General features: G+C 54.7%; 1 protein-coding gene across 4 annotated transcripts; it reads right to left on the bottom strand.

Moving 5' to 3' along the window:
- Positions 1–2,470: 2,470 nt before the first annotated feature.
- LOC131557860 (myosin-6-like) lies at positions 2,471–15,816 on the bottom strand. Of its 4 annotated transcripts, none has more exons than XM_058805333.1 (38): positions 15,616–15,816; positions 14,967–15,110; positions 14,228–14,384; positions 14,032–14,059; positions 13,827–13,935; positions 13,653–13,745; positions 13,467–13,530; positions 12,871–12,969; positions 12,625–12,728; positions 11,832–11,970; positions 11,464–11,732; positions 11,105–11,275; positions 10,658–10,967; positions 10,480–10,553; positions 10,255–10,342; positions 10,053–10,170; positions 9,842–9,965; positions 9,507–9,643; positions 9,291–9,417; positions 9,054–9,182; positions 8,723–8,965; positions 8,313–8,489; positions 8,067–8,212; positions 7,900–7,990; positions 7,237–7,626; positions 7,021–7,147; positions 6,801–6,919; positions 6,198–6,394; positions 5,817–6,000; positions 5,576–5,741; positions 5,370–5,494; positions 4,980–5,288; positions 4,698–4,901; positions 4,369–4,494; positions 3,991–4,266; positions 3,467–3,562; positions 2,573–2,707; positions 2,471–2,491 (listed from the first exon to the last, which is right to left on the bottom strand). In XM_058805333.1, exons 1-38 carry the CDS (start codon positions 15,814–15,816, stop codon positions 2,471–2,473), a joined length of 5,817 nt encoding a protein of 1,938 aa, XP_058661316.1. The 4 variants fall into 4 exon arrangements, with proteins under 4 accessions (XP_058661316.1, XP_058661324.1, XP_058661332.1 ...); XM_058805341.1 differs by having other exon boundaries at positions 2,471–2,488; XM_058805349.1 differs by having other exon boundaries at positions 10,480–10,541.
- Positions 15,817–18,213: the final 2,397 nt, after the last annotated feature.

Here is an 18,213-nt window from a genome sequence, read left to right as displayed (position 1 = left end):
CGCTCCTCCCGGGCGGCTCCGTCCCCGGGCGCTGTCCGGGGTCCCCGCTGCCGCCGTGTCCGCAGCCCGGAGAGCCAGGGGCCATTCCCCGAGGGGTGACCCGCACCCCCGGGAAAGCGGCGGGACAGAGCCCCAAGGGGAGAGGCGGGCGGAGCCGGACCCGCCGGGGCGGAGCGGAGCATCCCGGCCCGCGGTGCCTCCCTCCCTCTTCCCGTTCTTCTGCCGGGCTGAAGCTCAGCGCGTTGCTCGCCACCGCCAGCAGCAGCCGGGGCGCAGAGCAGACTGGGGGACGCTCCCGGCTCGGGAAGCGGCGGGAGCTGTGCCAAGACGCCTTCCTCCCAAAGAGGGAAAGACGCTCTCCCACTGTGACCGCCCGCCCGGACCTTGCCCCTACTGAGAAACTCCATCCCAGCTGAAAGTTGGACAAAATCCATCCTTTATTGCACGGCATTTACCGGTCTGTACTATTTAATTTTTGCCTTTTGGCCCGTCCATATACTGAAAGCCTGCTGGAACCCTTTTGAGTCCTTGAAATATCCTGCTCTGAGATTTTCTTTGTGTTCCTGGAGCTGGCAAGCCACTTTATCCACCAGTGCTGCTTCTTCATCTTTCCATGTCTGGGACCTGGAGAACATGGAAGGATGATGGGATATAGTGGGAGAATGTGGAGGGATGGAGGGACGTGAAGAAAGTGCTGGGGTGATGGAACATGGAGCATATAGTGAGACGTAGAGGAGATGAGGGCCATAGGGATGGTGGAATGGGGGCATGATGAGTCGTGAAGATGTTGGGATGTGGAGAGGATGGACAGATAGTGGCACATAGAGATTGTGGAATGTGTAGGGACATAGAGGAAATGGAGTGGTAGAGAGCATATAGGGATGGTGGGATATGATGGGACAATGGCCCAAGGAGGAAATGGAGGGACAGTGCGAAATGGAGGATAACAAGTTGGAGGAGACAGGGCTGTTGGGACAAGGGGTGGTGGAATGATCAATGGAGAGGCCAGACAGCTGAAAGCATTTGGGACAGAAGGACAGTGGAACACAGGGGAAATGGAACATGGTGAGCAGTGGGACAGAGCAGTTGGTGGCTAGGGGAACACTGAGGCCAGAAGCAGCACAAGCTGCAAGCTCGGGAACCAGAAGGTCCCTGAAGGGTTCACCCAGGCTCTCTGCTACATGTGGGGGTACCAGATGCTGCCCCCCACCTCCTGGGGACCCTCCCTTTCTCAGTCCCATATGTGCCCCCAGGCACATCTCTTCCCAGACATGGATTGGTGTGAGGCAGGTTGAGATACCCAGTGAGGCAGTTTGAGGTTGAGGTACACCCCATGGGTGAAATCATATTGCATGTGGGGTGGGCTGCAACATCCTGTGGGGTGCACCAGGTCCACATGGGTTGGCAGTCCATGAAATTTTTAGGGTTGGAAGGAACCTCAGAAGATCATCCAGTCCAACCCCTCTGCCAAGGCAGAGTGACCTAGGGAATTTACACAGGAACATGTCCAGTTGAGTTTTGAATGTCTGCAGACAGGGAGACTCCACAGTCTCCCTGGGCAGCCTGTTCCTGTGCTCTGCCACCCTCAATGTAAAGAAGTTCTTCTTCAGGTTGAGGTGGAACTTCTTGTGTTTTAGTTTATGGCCATTGCTTCTTGTCCTGTCTCTGAGCACCACTGAAAAGTCTGGCACTATCCTCTGGACACTCACCTTTGGCATGCATTGATGAGATCCCATCTGAGTTTTCTCTAGACTTAGGCCCAGCTCCCTCAGTCTCTTTCCCTGGGGAGATTCTCCAGATCCCAGATCATCTTCATGGCCTCCTGGACTCTCTCCAGTAACTCCCTGTCTTTCTTGGGCTGAGTAGCCCAGAACTGGAGCCACAGCAGATGTGGCTTCACTATGACTGAATAGAGGGGCAGGATCATCTCCTTTGACCCTCTGGTCACACACTTCCCAATGCACTCTGGGCACTATGGGCCCTCCTGGCCCCAAGGACACACTGCCATCTCATAGTCAACTTGTTATCCACCAAGACTCCCAGGTCCTTCTCCACAGAGGTGGTATCTCATCTGATTCAGCAGTGCCCTCATATTTTCTCTAATCTTTCTTTTGCTGCTGATACCTTGTTATCCCTTGCCAGATTGAATTCCAAGGTGACTTTGGCCTTCCTTGCTGCATCCCTGAATGCTCTGACAATGCTCTCATGTGGCCTGTCCCTTTTTCCACATCCCATAAATTTTTTCTTCATAAATTTCAGATTTACTAGAAACTTCTATAGGCTCCATCCATATTACGGGTGCCATACAATGGGATAACCCCACCCTCCCCACACAAATCCAACCCCACACAAACGGCTGCTCAATGGTTTTTATTGGCTTTCCAAGCTTGGGGGCTAGGGGGAATTGGGCACTTGGAAGTCTAAATGGGACAGCGGCAAGTTCAGGTAGGATACTTGGAGATCCGGATCTTCACTCTTCATTGAGTCCCTTCTGAGGGAGGAGAAAAAGGGGCTGTTGTGGGGCAGCCATGGGGCAGCCATGAGGCAGCTGTAGGGCAGGGGAAAGTCCCACCTTGGCTCCAATGTCGCGGCTCTTGGCCCGCAGCTTGTTGACCTGGGACTCGGCGATGTCGGCACGCTCCTCTGCCTCATCCAGCTCGTGCTGCGCCTTGCGGAACTTGGCCAGGTTGGTGTTGGCCTGTTCCTCCTGAGGGTGCAGGGACGCCAGTGAGGCTCCCATACAGCTCTGTCTGGCCTCCTGCCACCCCCTCTGCCCCCCATACACCTGACTTTTTTCTTGCTCCATCTGACCCCAGTAGAAACACCTGTTTCTTCAGACATTCCATTTTTGAACCACCCAACCATCTATTCAATGATCCATGCATCCATCCATCCATCCATCCATCCATCCATCCGTCCATCCATCCATTTAATCTTCCACCCACATAAACTTCAAGCCAGCCTTCCTTCCTTCCTTCCTTCCTTCCTTCCTTCCTTCCTTCCTTCCTTCCTTCCTTCCTTCCTTCCGCCACTTCCTTCCTTCCGCCACTTCCTTCCTTCCGCCACTTCCTTCCTTCCGCCACTTCCTTCCTTCCGCCACTTCCTTCCGCCACTTCCTTCCTTCCGCCACTTCCTTCCGCCACTTCCTTCCGCCACTTCCTTCCGCCACTTCCTTCCGCCACTTCCTTCCGCCACTTCCTTCCTTCCGCCACTTCCTTCCTTCCTTCCGCCACTTCCGCCACTTCCGCCACTTCAGCTACTTCCTTCTACCACTTCCTTCCTTCCCACATCCAACCATGATCTCTCAATCCCATCACCAACTGTCTTTCCTCACCCCCTAATACCCCACCCCTTGACCACCTCATCTCAAGGTCTCCTGCTACTCCCCACTCCTGTCCCACACCCTAAACCCACACTGTCCCCTCTGGGGCAGGGGTGGTCCCACGGCTGCCTGCCCAGTGCTCACCGCCTCCTCTGCCTGTCGCTTGTAGGCCTTGACCTTCAGCTGCAACTTGTCCACGAGGTCTTGGAGCCGGATCATATTTTTACGGTCTTCCTCTGTCTGTGGGGTGAGACACACATGGATCATGCCCTGACCCTACCTGCGCTTGGAATCACCACCCAAGTACAAGGGTCATGTAATGATGTTCTGGGGGATTGGCGCCTCCCTAGATCTGTGGGTGGTCTCAGCTGTGGGAGCAGGAGGTGAGATGTCTTCATTCCCTTGATGAGGTCAGGGGATGGATCATGCAAAGACCCCATGGATCCTGGGATGCTGAGAGATGACCTGGGTGGCTCATAACGCAGACAATATTCTGGATCCCACTGCAGTATCAGACATACATGCGGTGAGAGGTCGAATATCAACTCTAGACAGCCTGTGTCTCTCTGGCCAGCAGGTCAGCCAAGTTTGAAGTCATGTACAGCATGAGATATGAGGCCCTATGGCAAAGGGGCAGGAATTGACCTGGGCCAGCCCAGGAGCCCCACCTGGTAGCTGAGTTCCTTGACGCGACGCTCGGACTTGCGGAGACCCTTAATGCTCTCAGCATTGCGCTTCTGCTCAGCCTCCAGCTCATTCTCCAGCTCCCGCACACGAGCCTCCAGCTTCTGCAGCTGCTTCTTGCCCCCTTTCAGGGCCAGCTGCTCAGCCTCATCCAGCCTCATCTGCAGGTCCTTGATGGTCTGCTCCATGTTCTTCTTCATCCGCTCCAGATGGGCGCTGGTATCCTGCTCCTTCTTCAGCTCCTCTGCCATCATGGCCGCCTGCACAAGGAGAAAAGCAAGCAGAGAAGGAGGACCAAAGCATGCTCTCCATCACCCTCCAAAGGAAGGTGTCCTAGATGTTGGTCCCACCATGGCACTCACATCAGTGATGGCCTTCTTGGCCTTCTCCTCAGCATTCCTGCACTCCTGGATGGCCTCTTCCACCTCTGTCTGCAGCTGGGAGATGTCAGCCTCCATCTTCTTCTTCTGGTTGATGAGGCTGGTGTTCTGGAGTTAGAGGACGGGATGTCAGGAGGTGTCCCTTGACCTGCTGGCCCATCCTTCTTCAAGCCCCCAGTATGTAATGACCCCCAACTCCCTGCCAAATCTGAGGGCTTTAAGGATCTGGAGATCTTGGTAACTCAACCCATTAGAAGCCCACACCCATGGATGGAGGTGACCTCTGTCCTTGAAAGTATGTGATGTCTCACCTGTGAGTGGAGAAGCTGGACCCTCTCACTGGCCTCAATCAGCTCCTGCTCAGCCAACTTGCGGGCCCTCTCAGTCTGTTCCACCACTGCCTGCATCTCCTCCAGCTCTGACTGGAGAAGGTTGTTTCTCCTCTCCACAATGGCAATATTCTCCTTCAGGTCTTCATTGGCTCTTACCACATCATCCAGCTGCAGTTGGGTGTCCTGTTGGGGTAAATAAAATGGACATAAGCCAACAGCTCAGAGTCCTAGGAAGACCTCCTTATAGGTGGGTAATCCCACCTTGAGGTGAGCCTGGGCTCCTTTCAGGTGGGACTGAGCTTCAGCAGCCACACGGTTGGCATGGCTGAGCTGAATCTCCATCTCATTGAGGTCACCCTCCATCTTCTTCTTCAGCCTCAGGGCCTCGTTGCGGCTCCGGGTCTCAGCATCCAGAGAGGTCTGCAGTGAGTCCACCACCCGCAGGTGGTTGCGCTTGGCCTGCTCCATCTCCTCATCCTTCTCAGCCAGCTTGCGCTCATAGTCTGCCTTGACCTGGTTGAACTCCAGTTGGGCCCTCAGGATCTTTCCCTCCTCATGCTCCAGAGAGGCCTGGTGGATACAAAGAGAAATTAGTGAGCAACAGAAAGGACTTGGACAACATGGGACTCATGGAGATGTGATTTGGCCCACCTCAGCCTCCTCCAGTGCAGCTTGGAGCTCCAGTTTCTCAGCATCCAGCTGCTTCCGGACCTTCTCCAATTCGTGGATGGTCTTGTGGCTGCCACCCAGCTGCTCCGTCAGGTCTGAGATCTCCTCTGCTCAGATAAGATCTCATCAGACTTGGTGGAAAGTGGTGGAATACAAAAAGGTGGGCAGGGGGAGTCCCACAGTCTCACCTTGGAGGTTCTTGTTCTCCCTTTTGAAGGTTTCCAGGTGCTCAAGTGACTCCTCATAGGCATTCTTCAGCTTGAAGAGCTCAGTGCTGAGGGACCTGGCCTCTTTCTGCGATGCCTCCAGCTCCATCTGTGACTCTTCAAACTTCTGCTTCCACTCAGACAAGATCTGGAGCAAAGCTAGGGGTCACCCTCTATCCCTGTGCCTCCCGTCTGCTCCTGTCTCACCAAGGTGTCCTTGTACCTTGTCAAAGTTTCTCTGCTTCTTGTCCAATGCAGCTGCTGCTGCATTTGATCGCTCTACATCTGCCATCAGGTCCTCAATCTCATTTTGCAGCCGGTGTTTGGTCTTCTCCAGGGAGGAACACTTGGCATTGACTGCCTCCACCGCCTCCTCAGCCTCCTGCAGCCGTTGGGCCAGCTTCTTCCTGCCGTGGGAGAAAACCTGGCTGTGGTGACCCATGGACCACGTGGGTTGGGTCACTTATTCTCCCTATTCATTGGCCAAGGATCTGGATTTCCACCATCTCCAGATCCCTATATCTTCTCCAGATTCTTCTACAGTGGAAGTGTATGCACTCTTCCCTGCCTCATAGAGGTTTCCTTTCATGGGGAGATGACTCACTTGGCCTCCTCCAGTTCCTCAGTGCGCTGGATGGCATCTGTCTCATACTTGGTCCTCCACTGTGCCACCTCAGAGTTGGCCTTGGAGAGTGAGCGCTGGAGCTCAGCCTTGGCCTCTGTCTCCTCCTCATACTGCTCCCTCAGAAGGTCACAGTCATGCCGGGCTGACTGCAGGGCATGGGCCAGTGCATTCTTGGCCTGGGAGGGAGAGGCAAGGAGTAGGTGAACTTGACCTATGTGTATGTCCTCAAACTCAGTAAGCACTGGTATTTCTCAGCCAAACCTTCTCTAGATCATTCCAACCAAATTCAGCACATCTAGACCCAGAGCAATCTAAAGATACTCTAGTGTGGCCCAGTTTTACTTCTCCTCGTCCAGTGCCACCCAACCACCCATAGACCAACCCAGCTGCTTCAGAACTGACCTGCTCAGCCCAACCTCTCAGCTGTTAGACTAATGCAACCCAACTCAACCACTCTTAGATGCAACCACCCCCTGAACTGGCCTGAACTTGAATTCCATTTGGTGCTACCGCTATGAGGGTGAAGGGCACCTTGTCTTGTGGCCCTCTTGGAGACCCTATCAGCCATCCCACAAACCTCACCTTCATCTCCTCCTCCAGCTGCCTCTTCAAGTCCTCCATCTGCTGGGTGTATGACTGCTTGCCCCTAGTTAATTGAGAGACAAGGGCCTCCTTTTCCTCCAGCTGGCGGGACAGCTCTCCTGCAGAGGTAGGGCAGCTTTTCAACGTGTAGCAAGGATTGAAGATGTGGGGCAGGGGTTGAGGATGTGGAGTGAGGGGTATGATGGGTGAGGGTTCGCACCATTCTCAGTCTGGAGCTTGGCCCGTTGGGTGCTGGTGTCATTGAGGACTCGTTGTGTCTCCTCCAACTTGGCCCGGTGTTCAGCTGCCTGGTCCTCCATGGTGCGAGAGATCTTCTCCATGCCCACCTTGGAGGAGAAAAGTATGGAGGGAAGGAATGAAGAAGGAAAATGATGCCCATAGTGGAGACAGGATTTCCACCTTGGCCTCTTTCTACCTTGGCTTTTATGAGTTGCTCCATGTTGGAGCTGAGGTCATCCAGCTCCAGCTTGAGGTCGCTCTTCTCCTTCTCCAGCTTCTGTTTGACGCGCTGTAAGTTGTCGATCTGCTCGCTGAGCTCAGCCACACTGTCGGCGTGCTTCTTGCGTAGCGCAGCAGCCGTGGCCTCATGCTGCAGCGTAGCCTCCTCCAGGTCCCGCCGCATCTTCTGGAACTCTGCCTCCCGCTTCTTGTTGAGCTCGATCTGCACTGATGTGACACCACCCGCCTCCTCCAGCCGCTCGCTGATCTCCTCCAGCTCCCGTGACAGGTCTGAGCGCAGCTTCTCCACCTTGGCTCTTCCTGTCCGCTCTGCTTCCAGCTCCTCCTCCAGCTCTTCAATCCGTGCCTGTGCTCCAGTGATGGAGCTGTTGTCAGCAGACTTGGCTCCACCCAAATCCTCCGCTCAACTGAACCAATTGAGCTGGAGACTTTTCAACCCAACTCACCCCAGTAAGCTGAAAATACTTCAGTTCATGCCAGACATTCTGAACATTCATCAACCAAATGAAACTCCTAAACTCAGCCTAACCAGATAGAGACTATAGAGATTCTTCATGTCAACCCAACCAGCCAGAGGCTCTCCAGTCCAGCCCAAATAAGCAGAGAATAGATCCCTCACCTGCAGCTCTTTCAGCTTCTTCTGGAGCTGCAGAGCCAGAGCCTGCTCATCCTCAACCTTGCTGTTCTGCTGGTTGATCTCAAACTCTTTCCTGCAAATGAAAGCAGTTAGCAGTGAGGTCCTTGCCCTTGCCCCAGTTTAGATTGAGGAAAGAGGTCCAGTTTTACTTCTTGAGCTTCTCTTCCAGCTGCTGCTTGTCATTCTCCAAGTCCATTATGTTCTCCTGGGTCAGCTTCAAGTCACCTTCCAGCTTCCTTTTTGCCCGTTCCAGGTCCATCCGGACCTTCTTCTCCTGTTCCAGGGAGCCTTCAAGCTGTGTGGAAACATGGAAAAGGGGAGAACCTCAGTTTTCCATCATATCTGCCCCAGAAAATGCCTTAGCACTACTCATGGTAGGACCAGACCACACTCACATCATCCACTTGCTGTTCCATCTTGAGTTTGGCCTTTGTCAGGGTGTTGACTTTGTCCTCCTCTGCCTGCAGGTCATCCAGTGTCTGCTGGTGAGATTCTTGCAGGGCCTTCTTTTCCTTTGTTAGCTTTGCGATGGTTTCATCCAGCCCAGCCATCTCCTCTGTGAGGTTCTTGACCTGAAGGAGGAGAAACACTAGGCCTCCAGCTTAGTACCAGAGGTAGGGCAAAGCTGAGTGATGCTGCTGTTGTCCTTGGCCAATGAGGCAACTGCAGTGGTAGAGAACCCAAAGGATGTTGAGTCTTCGTGTAGCCCAGATCAACTAGCCTTGGATCTCCTCAACTCCACACTACCAGGTTGTGTTGACCCAAATCCCCACAACTTAAGGTCAAGGCCTCTCTCCACCCTCACCTTGTTCTCAGTGGCATGTTTCTCCTTCTCCACCTTGGCCAGAGTCAGCTCTAGATCATCAATATCCTTCTTCAGCTCTGAACACTCATCCTCCAGCTTCCTCTTCCTAGCTGTCAGCTCGGCGTTCATCTCTTCCTCATCCTCCAGTCTCTCTGTAAGCTCCTTCACCTTGGCCTCCAGCTGGATCTTGTTCTTGATCAGCTGGTCACAGCGCTCCTCAGCATCATTCAGGTTGTCCTGCTCCTGTATTGGAGTGGTAGATGAAGTAGGATGGCCCTGGAGGGCTGCTGGTCACCCCCCTGACATGGTTTTTTGGGGCAGTCTCACTTACGGCCTGCACTTGGAGCTGAAGGTCATTCTTCTCCTGCAGCATGGAGACCATCTTCTCCTCCAGCTCCTTGCGCCGGGTCTCCGACTTCTCCAGGGCCTCCTTCAGCCGCCCAAACTCTTCCTTCATGTTCTAAAGCAAAGCCCAGGAGACCAGTAGCCACATCCAATCCCCTCTATCCATCAACCCCACCAAATCCATTTTGGATCCCAAGCTGCCTGCCTCATCACCTCCTCTCACCTGCATCTCCTTTTCTGTCTCAGCACTCTTCAACAAGGGCTTGATCTTGAAGTAGAGCTTCATCCAAGGCCAGTTCTTCACCCCCATGAAGGCCCTGATGTTCCACTGGATCACCAGCAGTGAGTCCCTAGAATGGTAAGACAGATGTCACTACACCACCAATCTGGTGACCCACCAGATATCCCTTCTCTAGGAGAAAGACCCCTCCCCTCTCACCGGCGCTCCAGGATCTTCTTGAACTCAATGCGCATGAGCTGTCCTCGGGCCTGAGCCTGGATGCGGGTGATGATGCGGGAGAGCCGCTCGTCCCGCATCTCCTCCAGCAGTCCCAGCAGCCCAGCCTTGAAGAAGACCTGATGGACGAAGGAGGCAAGCAAGAGGGTGAATTGGTTGGGAAGAGTTCATGGACAGATGGATGGGTTGATGGGTTGTTGGGAGAATGAAGCGATGGATGGTGGGGTGGATAGGCAGGTGGACACATCAGTGGTGAGACCATGGGGTCCACATGACCCCATGGGTGGTAGGACCATGGAGACACCATGTGCCCTTACCTTGGTGTGTCCAAATTTATACTGGTTGTGGTCAATGTCAATGGATCCCAGGAGCTTTTCAGCGCCCTTACGACTGTCAATGAACTGCCCCTCAGGGATAGCAGCAGGGTTCAGGATGCGGTACCTGGTGACCAGAGAGGACATGAAAACCCTGAGGTCAGCCCCAGTCGGGTTGTCCACCCCATCCCCACATTTTCTCCTCTGTGCCTACCGCTGTCGGAAGTCCCCATAGAGGATGCGATTGGGGAAGCCCTTGCGGCAGATGCGGATGCCCTCTAGCACCCCGTTGCAGCGCAGCTGGTGCATTACCAGGGGATTGTCCATCACACCTGGCAGTGGGTCAGAGGGGTGGTGTCAGCCACAAGCCACACCTACCACCCTTCTCCCTGCCCTCAGCCCTGCCCTTTGCTCACCCGGCTCCTTCCGCTCATTGGGGATGATGCAGCGGACAAAGTGAGGGTGGGTGGTCTTGAGGTTGGCCATCAGCTTGTTAAGGTTCTCCTGTTGAGGGAGGGAGGAGAGAAGAAGCTGACTAATGAGAGAGCAAGAGAGGGTCTGTGGGACTGAAGGGGTCTTTCACTACTCAGGAGATTGTCCTCCCATTGCCCCAAACCGGGTCCACTATGTAGGTCACTCACCCGATGCAGTGCTGAGACGGTCTGAAAGGAGGAACCTTTCTTCTTGGCTCCTTTCCCCTTCCCTCCATCACCACCTAGAGAGAAGGGGGATAGGGTAACACAGGAAAGAGGGGGACTAGTAGACAGTAGTCTTCTCCATCAACTCATTGCTCCATCACCCCATCATCCATTCACCCACCAGCATCTGCCCCAGCGTAGTTGGAGAAGAGGTTGGCCAAGAGCTTCAGGGCTGATTTCTGGTAGAGCCCCACCACTGTCTCATTGAGAGGATCCTTGTTCTTCTCCAGCCACCCGATAATGTTGTAATCCACTGTGCCAGCATAGTGGACAAGAGAGAAATGGGCTTCTGGCTTCCCCTTGACATTGCGTGGCTTCCCAAAGTTGGCAGACTTGCCCAGGTGATTATCAAAGAGCTTGGCCTTGAAGGTCATGTCTGAGGCTTTGGGAAACATACACTCCTCCTCCAGGATGGACATGATCCCCATGGGCTAGGAAGAAAAGTGGTGGTGGAGGACACCAAGCACAACCCAGCTGATCAACTTTGGGGCCCTGGCAGGCTCCAGCTGAAAGGGCCCTTCCCCCCGAAGTCCTTTCAGCCCCCACGAGACCCTGGGGGAGGTGGTACCTTCTCAATGAGGTCAATGCAGGCCTGGAGGTCCATGCCAAAGTCAATGAACTCCCACTCAATGCCCTCCTTCTTGTATTCCTCTTGCTCCAGCACGAACATGTGGTGGTTGAAAAACTGCTGCAGCTTTTCATTGGTGAAGTTGATGCAGAGCTGCTCAAAGCTGTTGAACTGGGGAAGGAGAGAGAAGATGAGGTTAACTGGCATTCAACAGAATGCCTGATGAGATCCATAGGTGAACCTGAGCCCCAACTGGGTCAAAAGAACGCCCAGTAGTATCGATGAAGTCAACTCAACACCCAAGAGGATCAACACAACCCCCAAGAGGACAAATACCCTGCCACCCCCTCAGTCCTCACATCAAAGATCTCAAATCCAGCGATGTCTAGCACACCAATGAAGTACTGCCTTGGCTGCTTGGTGTCCAGGGAGTTGTTGATCCTCACCACCATCCAGTTAAACATCTTCTCATATACAGCCTTGGCCAAGGCCCCAATGGAGTAGTACACCTGCTGGACATTCTGCCCCTTGGTGACATATTCATTGCCCACCTTCACCCGTGGGTGACACAACCCCTTGAGAAGATCAGCCGAGTTCAGCCCCATCAAGTAGGCTGACTTGTCAGCATCTGCAGAGCATCAAGAAAAAGACGTGCTGTCAGATTCCACCTAAGTGACCCCAAGACCTCTGGTGACCCCAAGACCTATGTCATTCCGTACCCACTCACCTTCAGTACCATCTGGTTCTGCCTGCTCTTCCCGTTGCTTCTGCTTGAACTTCATGTTGCCAAAGTGCATGATGGCACCTGTCAGCTTGTAGACACCAGCCTTCTCCTCAGCTGTGAAGCCCAGGACATCAAAAGCGCTCTGGGTGATAGGGAGAGGGCCTTGCCACCAGCTGTGGTCATGGCTCTCTGCTGGCCACCATTTGTGTCTCTCTGCCCTTCCAGCTCATCAACTCCTCTGTCCATCTGCAGACTCATCCACCCATGGACTCTCCCATTATGGATTCACCCATCCGTACATCCATGTGAGGACTCATGAATCCATGGATCTAGCTGTCCATCCATTCATGGATACATCTATCCATCTATCCGAGGACTACATTCATCCATTTACATACCCATGGATTCTTCTAACCATTCATCCATCCATAGACTCATCCATTTATGGATTCATCCATCCATGGACTGATCCATTCACCATTAACTTCATCCATGCATCCACAGACTCATCTATCTGTTTAAGGACTTGTTCACCCACGGACACATCTGTTCACCTAAGTACTCCCCCACCTAAGTACTGTTTTTATCTCCATCCAAAACCTCCTCCACTCCCTGCCTTCTGTCCTACCTTCTATCCCTCACCCCACATCATCCCACTCCACCAACCTACCATCTTCCACCCTTCCTATCCTCCACCTCTCATCCCTATGTTCCTCCTCTCCTCCACCTATCTATCTTCTACTATCTCAACCATCCACCTTCACGGGGATGTCCACCTGCCCACTCCACCACTTACGTCAGTTGCCAACAGCTCTTCAGAGTCGTCAATGGAGGCCACAGTCACCTCTCCTTGGGAGACATAACTGTAGTCATAGGGGTTGTTCGTGATGAGAAGCATCTCTGTTCCGTGGGGCCAGGATAGAGAGAAAAACTGAGCATTTGCACTGGCTAAACAGCCCCAAATCATCCTCAATTGCCCCAGGAAGGAGTGGAGAATTGGAGAAGAGGAGGTAGAAGACTCAAGGCCAAGCATCCTACTCACCCAGCAGCTCTGGCTTCTTATTGGAAAGGATCTGGTAAAAGACGTGGTAGTTCCTCTCAGCCTTCAGCTGGAAGATAACACGGGACTTCTCCAGGAGGTCTGAGGTGGATATGGAGAGAAGGAGGATGGAGGTTGCGGTGAGGAGATGGATTGAGATGTGGAGAGATGGATGGTGGGATGAGGAGATGGAGGGAAGAAGAGAGGAAAATGAAGGGTCAGATGGACAGTGGGATGAGATGATGGATCCATCAACCATGAAGACAGATGAAGGGATGGACATGGATGAAGGGGAGGCAGGCAAGGAGGGAGAGAGGGAGGTAGACACAAGGAGATGGAGGAACAAAGAATTGGAGGTGGAGGGTCAGGTCAATGGTGGGATAAGGAAATGGAGATGAAGAGGCAACTGAATGAAGGGAAGAAGGGAGATATGTGTGGATGAATGTAGCTCCTAGGTGGATGGATGAAGTTCATGGGTGGATGGAGGAGTTCATACATGGACGAGTCCTAGGATGGATGCATAAATCCATGAATAGATAAGTCCATGGATGGATAATGGACTACAAGACAGCCTCTCACTGGGCTCTCAACCCACTCACAGGTCTCAATGTCAGCTGATGCCAACTTCCCGGTGGCCCCAAAATGGATCCGGATGAACTTTCCCTGGGAAAGCAGTAGCAGGAGGTGGAGGTGGCTGCCTTCATGCAGCAGATCCCACACCATAGATCCTGTCCCACAAACTGTCCCACAGACCCTTCCTCATACAACCCACCCCCAGCACTCACAAATCGGGAGGAGTTGTCGTTGCGGAGGGTCTTGGCATTGCCGAAGGCCTCCAAGGCAGGGTTGGCCTGGATGATCTGGTCCTCCAGGGTGCCCTGCATGGGGTGGGACAATGCTGGGTGTGAATACCACTGGGGTACACTCTCTGCCAAGGGTACATGGACTGAGGAACTCACCTTGCTGCTATTGGTCACCTCCTTCTTGCGGTCGCCAATGGCAGCAATGCTGGCAAAGTATTGGATGACCCTCTTGGTGTTGACTGTCTTCCCCGCCCCGGATTCTCCGCTGGGGGAGCAACAGTAAGATATTGGATAACATCCTGATGGGTCCTTCATCCCACCCCACTGCTCTGGGGCAGGGCTGGGCAAAGCAGGGCCTTACGTGATGAGGATGGACTGGTTCTCTCGGTCTGCCAAAAAGAAAGAAGAGTCAGGTGGGATGAAGCTGGGAAACATACTTGGGGTCTTAGGGTTGAGGCTGAGATCCTCCATCCTCCCAGGTGAGAACCAGTTCTAAGTCAGGAGCCATTTATTGGAGTGGGGTCTTCTAGTTTGAGGTCTTCACAGGACATCCTTACCTGTCAGCATGTTCTGGTAGGCATTGTCAGAGATGGAGAAGATGTGGGGTGGAGCTTCACTCCGCTTCTTTCCCCGGTAGGCAGCCACCACCTCAGCATTGTAGACAGGCAACCACTTGTAGGGGTTGACAGTCACACAGAAGAGCCCCGAGTAGGTCTGAAGAAAACGGCAGGCAGGTCAGAGCCAGGAGGTGCCAGCCCACCAGGTGGGGACATCCTAGGTCTAGGTGGCCCACAGGATGTGGTGACGGAATGTCCTGATCTTGTCTGAAAAGGGTCTGGAGAAGGGACATCTTGGGTCTGGGTGGCCACAACATGCAGAAGGCTGAGACACAGATGGGACACCTCTTGTCAGGGGCCCAAGGGATCTGGGGATGGAACATATTATGTCTTATGAGGGAGCTATTGAAGTGACATCTTGGATCTGGGTGGCCACAGGGGTCAGGTGATGCAACACCTGAGGTCTTGGTGGCTGAGGCAGTCTAGAAATGGGATTATTTTTTGTCTGGGTGGCCCAAGGGGGCTGGAGAAAGAGCCACCACATTCTAAGTGTCCCAAAGTCCATGAAAAAGCCACACCAGGTTTTAGGCTGCCCATAGATTCTCTGGAAGCCACATCTGTACTAGGTATCCCAAGAGCTTTAGGGAAGGGTCACTAGTTTCCATCCATCTACCCCATAGGCTGTGGGGAAGGCCTCGCCTACTTCCCTGGTGCTCCAGGGGCTTGTGGGAAGGCTCACATAGATCAGCCAAGAGGCATAGCGCTCCTTGAGGTTGTAAAGGACAGCAGGCTCATGGAGGAAGGTCAGCATCGCCATGTCCTCGATCTTGTCAAATTTGGGGGGGTTCTGCTGGTGAATGTCAGCTTCCTTCACCGTCACGGTCTGGGGGCAATGGAGAGACATGGGGCTGGGGGTTGGGAGATGTCCATGCCTTGGGGTGTAGGGGTGCTCCATTGGTAGGATTCCTTAATGGGTTGAGAGGGGTCCCTCTCCTAAGGTTTGGAGGGTACCCCCCATCAGTTGTGAGACTTGAATGGGTCAGAGCTCCCACCACTATCAGCCTGGTTTCCCCCTCCTCCGTTTGCTCTCCCCCAAACCTTCAACCCCCCTCCCTCCTTTAACTCCTCCCCCATTAATTTCATCCCATTAATTCCTCCCTCGTTAACCCTTCACCCCCCTACTTCCCACTAACTCCTCATACCCTATGATGCCCAAACCCCTCGTTTTTTCTCTGCACCTGTCATTCCCTATCCCCTATGCCCCCACCTGCCATCAACCCTTGCCATCCTTATCCCATCCCTCCATTACCCTCTCACCCCCATTAACCCTTTGCCCCACATGGCCCCTTGCCCCCCTCCCCTCACCCCCCCATCCGCCAGCTGCCCACCTCTCCCAGCTCAGTCTGCACGGTGGCCTCCCCTCCCTGCCGCCCCGTCACCCGGCCCCGCACGAACTCCTCCCGGGGGTGCGGGACGAAGCACTCGCTGCGCGGGTCGAAGGGTCTGGTCTGCGCTGCCAGCCGCTCCCGCTCCCCGGGCCGCAGGAACGGCGCTGCCGCCCCCAGCGCTGCCAGCACCGCGTCCGCCATCCTGCCCCGCACAGACACGGACCCTGCATCACCCGGGGGCTGCCAGCCCGTGGCCACAGGGTCCTGCCCCCTGTTCCATGGCCCCACACAGCCCCACTGGCCAGAGCCCATTGCCGTGCATGGGCCCCCTGAGCCATGCCCAGACCCCTATGGCAGACCCCAGAGCCAGACACAGAGCTTTGCAGCTGTGCACAGCCCCATGCATGGGTCCCTATAGATGTGCAGGGAGCCCTGTAGCCCTCTGCACGCCCACGTAGTCATGCACTGCCCCCTGCACAGACTCCTGCAGTGATTCAGGGACTCCCTATAACAATTAAAGGGACCCTTTTAACCATTAAAGGACCCCTAATGGTGACGTACAAGACTTCATAGGTGAGTATGGCCCCACGCACAGAATCCTGTAGCCATTCATGACCTCATGTATGGAGCCCTAAACACTGCACAGACTCCCTGTAGCTGTGGGCAGACCCCTATAATCATGCGAGGACCCCAGTCCCATGCACAGCCCCATGCACAGACTCCTGTACTGATGCAGGCACCCCCACAACCCTGGAATGGTGCATGGCCCCCTGCAGCACAAAGACCCCTATAGCCACACACAGACCCCCATAATGATTCAGGCACCCCTACAGTGATGCACAGAGACCCATAGCAATGCAGGGACCCCTATAACAATGCAGGGAACCTTAGAGTCCTGCACAGCCCCACACGCAGACCCCCACAGCAAAATATGGATCCCCTGTAGTGATGTGCAGACCCTTTAGCGACACACACACCCTATAGCAGCATGGCCCCACCACTCCCCCCACCCAAAGCACCCATCCCCATGCTGCCCCACAGCATCACCCTCACCTGGAGTCTGTGGATCTAGCAGGTAAGATGAAGGAAGCTGAAAGAACATGGAGAGGGTGAGTAGGGCTACATCCCTTGCCCCCTATAGACCCTCTTTGCCCCATAGACCCCTTTATGCCCCATAGATCACTTTGCCACATACACCCCATAGCCCTGCTGGTGCCACATAGACCCCCTGGGTGCCCCACAGACCATCGGTATCCCCTAGATTGCTGTGTCCCCATAAATCTCTTTCCCCCACAGTTCCTCGCAGTGATTCTTATAACTTCTTGCCTCATAACCCCATGTGTACCCCACCGGTCCCCACCACCCAGAGAACCCCTATGTGTCCCATAGGCCCCCTGTCCCCCATATTCCCCCTCAGATTCCTGTGTGCCATAGATCCCCATATGCTCCATAACCCTCCTGTGCACCCCATAGCCCCCCATTTCCTCCCCCAGCCCTTCATATCCACATTCCCACTATGTCCCCCACCCTCTCCCTCTCTGCCCCACGCCGACACCTCTGCCAGCCCCGCAGCCCCAAGGCCTTTATAGACCATCATGGGATGGGGAGGAGCATTCCTGGGGAGGGGGTGGCTGATAAAGGAGGAGGGGGGCACCTCCCCCCCGCTTCCCCCGCCACAAGGTGGCATCTCTCCAGTGACTCTGGCATCCAGGACCCACATATTCACCCCACCCAGGATGATCTGTGGGGCAGAGCTCTAGGGGTGAGCAAGGGCTGTCCAGACCCCTTGTGGGGGTGGGATGTGGGGTGGGCTAGGGGGCCTGGATGCCTGGGTCCCTTGTGTAGGAGGTGTCTGTGGAGCCCAGATGTCTGGAACTCTGGTGTGGGGGGCCAGGGGGCGGGAACTAGGGAGCCTAGGTGCCAGGGTCCTTTGTGTGTGTGTGTGTGTGTGTGTGTGTGTGATCTCTGGGGACCAGGGCGCTTTGGTGGCGTTTGTGATAATTCCATGGGTCCCAGATGCCTGGGTTTCTTGTGTGCGTGAGATCTACGGAGCCCAGATGCCGCCCTGGGTTCTTTGTGCATGGAGGGGATGTATGGGGCTGGGACTCCAGGGACCTGTGTGGAGGGGGTGCCTATGGGGCCGGGATGCCTGGGTCCCTGGCCAATGTCCTGTCACCCGTGGGGTGGTGACAGCTCTGCCCTGCCAGGTCTATATTGGGACACGACCGGAGAGGGGGGAAGATTGTTATCTCGTCCCCTCCTCTCCAGTGAGGCGCCGTGGGGCTGCCAGGGGTCTGAGGGACGGGGGGGTCTGGCAGCAGTCCCCGAACACCGTGTCCACTTTGTCATCAAGGAGGTGACAAGTGTTCCCGCGAGGTGACACATTCCCGCGGGCGGGGAGGTCCCCACCTCCCCATTTTGCCCCACAGATCCCCGTCTCCTGCCCCACAGACCCCTTCCTCTGCCCCACAGAGCCCTTACAGAGCCCCATAATTGTTCCATGGAGCCACAGAGAGTCTCCACAGATCTCCATAGAGTCTTTTTAGCGCCCCATAGAGTCCCCATAAGGCCCCACAGAGACATTTCCCCACCCTCCCT

Source organism: Ammospiza caudacuta, chromosome 1, assembly GCF_027887145.1.
Source record: "Ammospiza caudacuta isolate bAmmCau1 chromosome 1, bAmmCau1.pri, whole genome shotgun sequence".
Taxonomy (NCBI): Eukaryota; Metazoa; Chordata; class Aves; order Passeriformes; family Passerellidae; genus Ammospiza; species Ammospiza caudacuta.
Note: the sequence above shows the minus strand (reverse complement) of the source record. Positions and strands in the feature narration are given on the sequence as shown.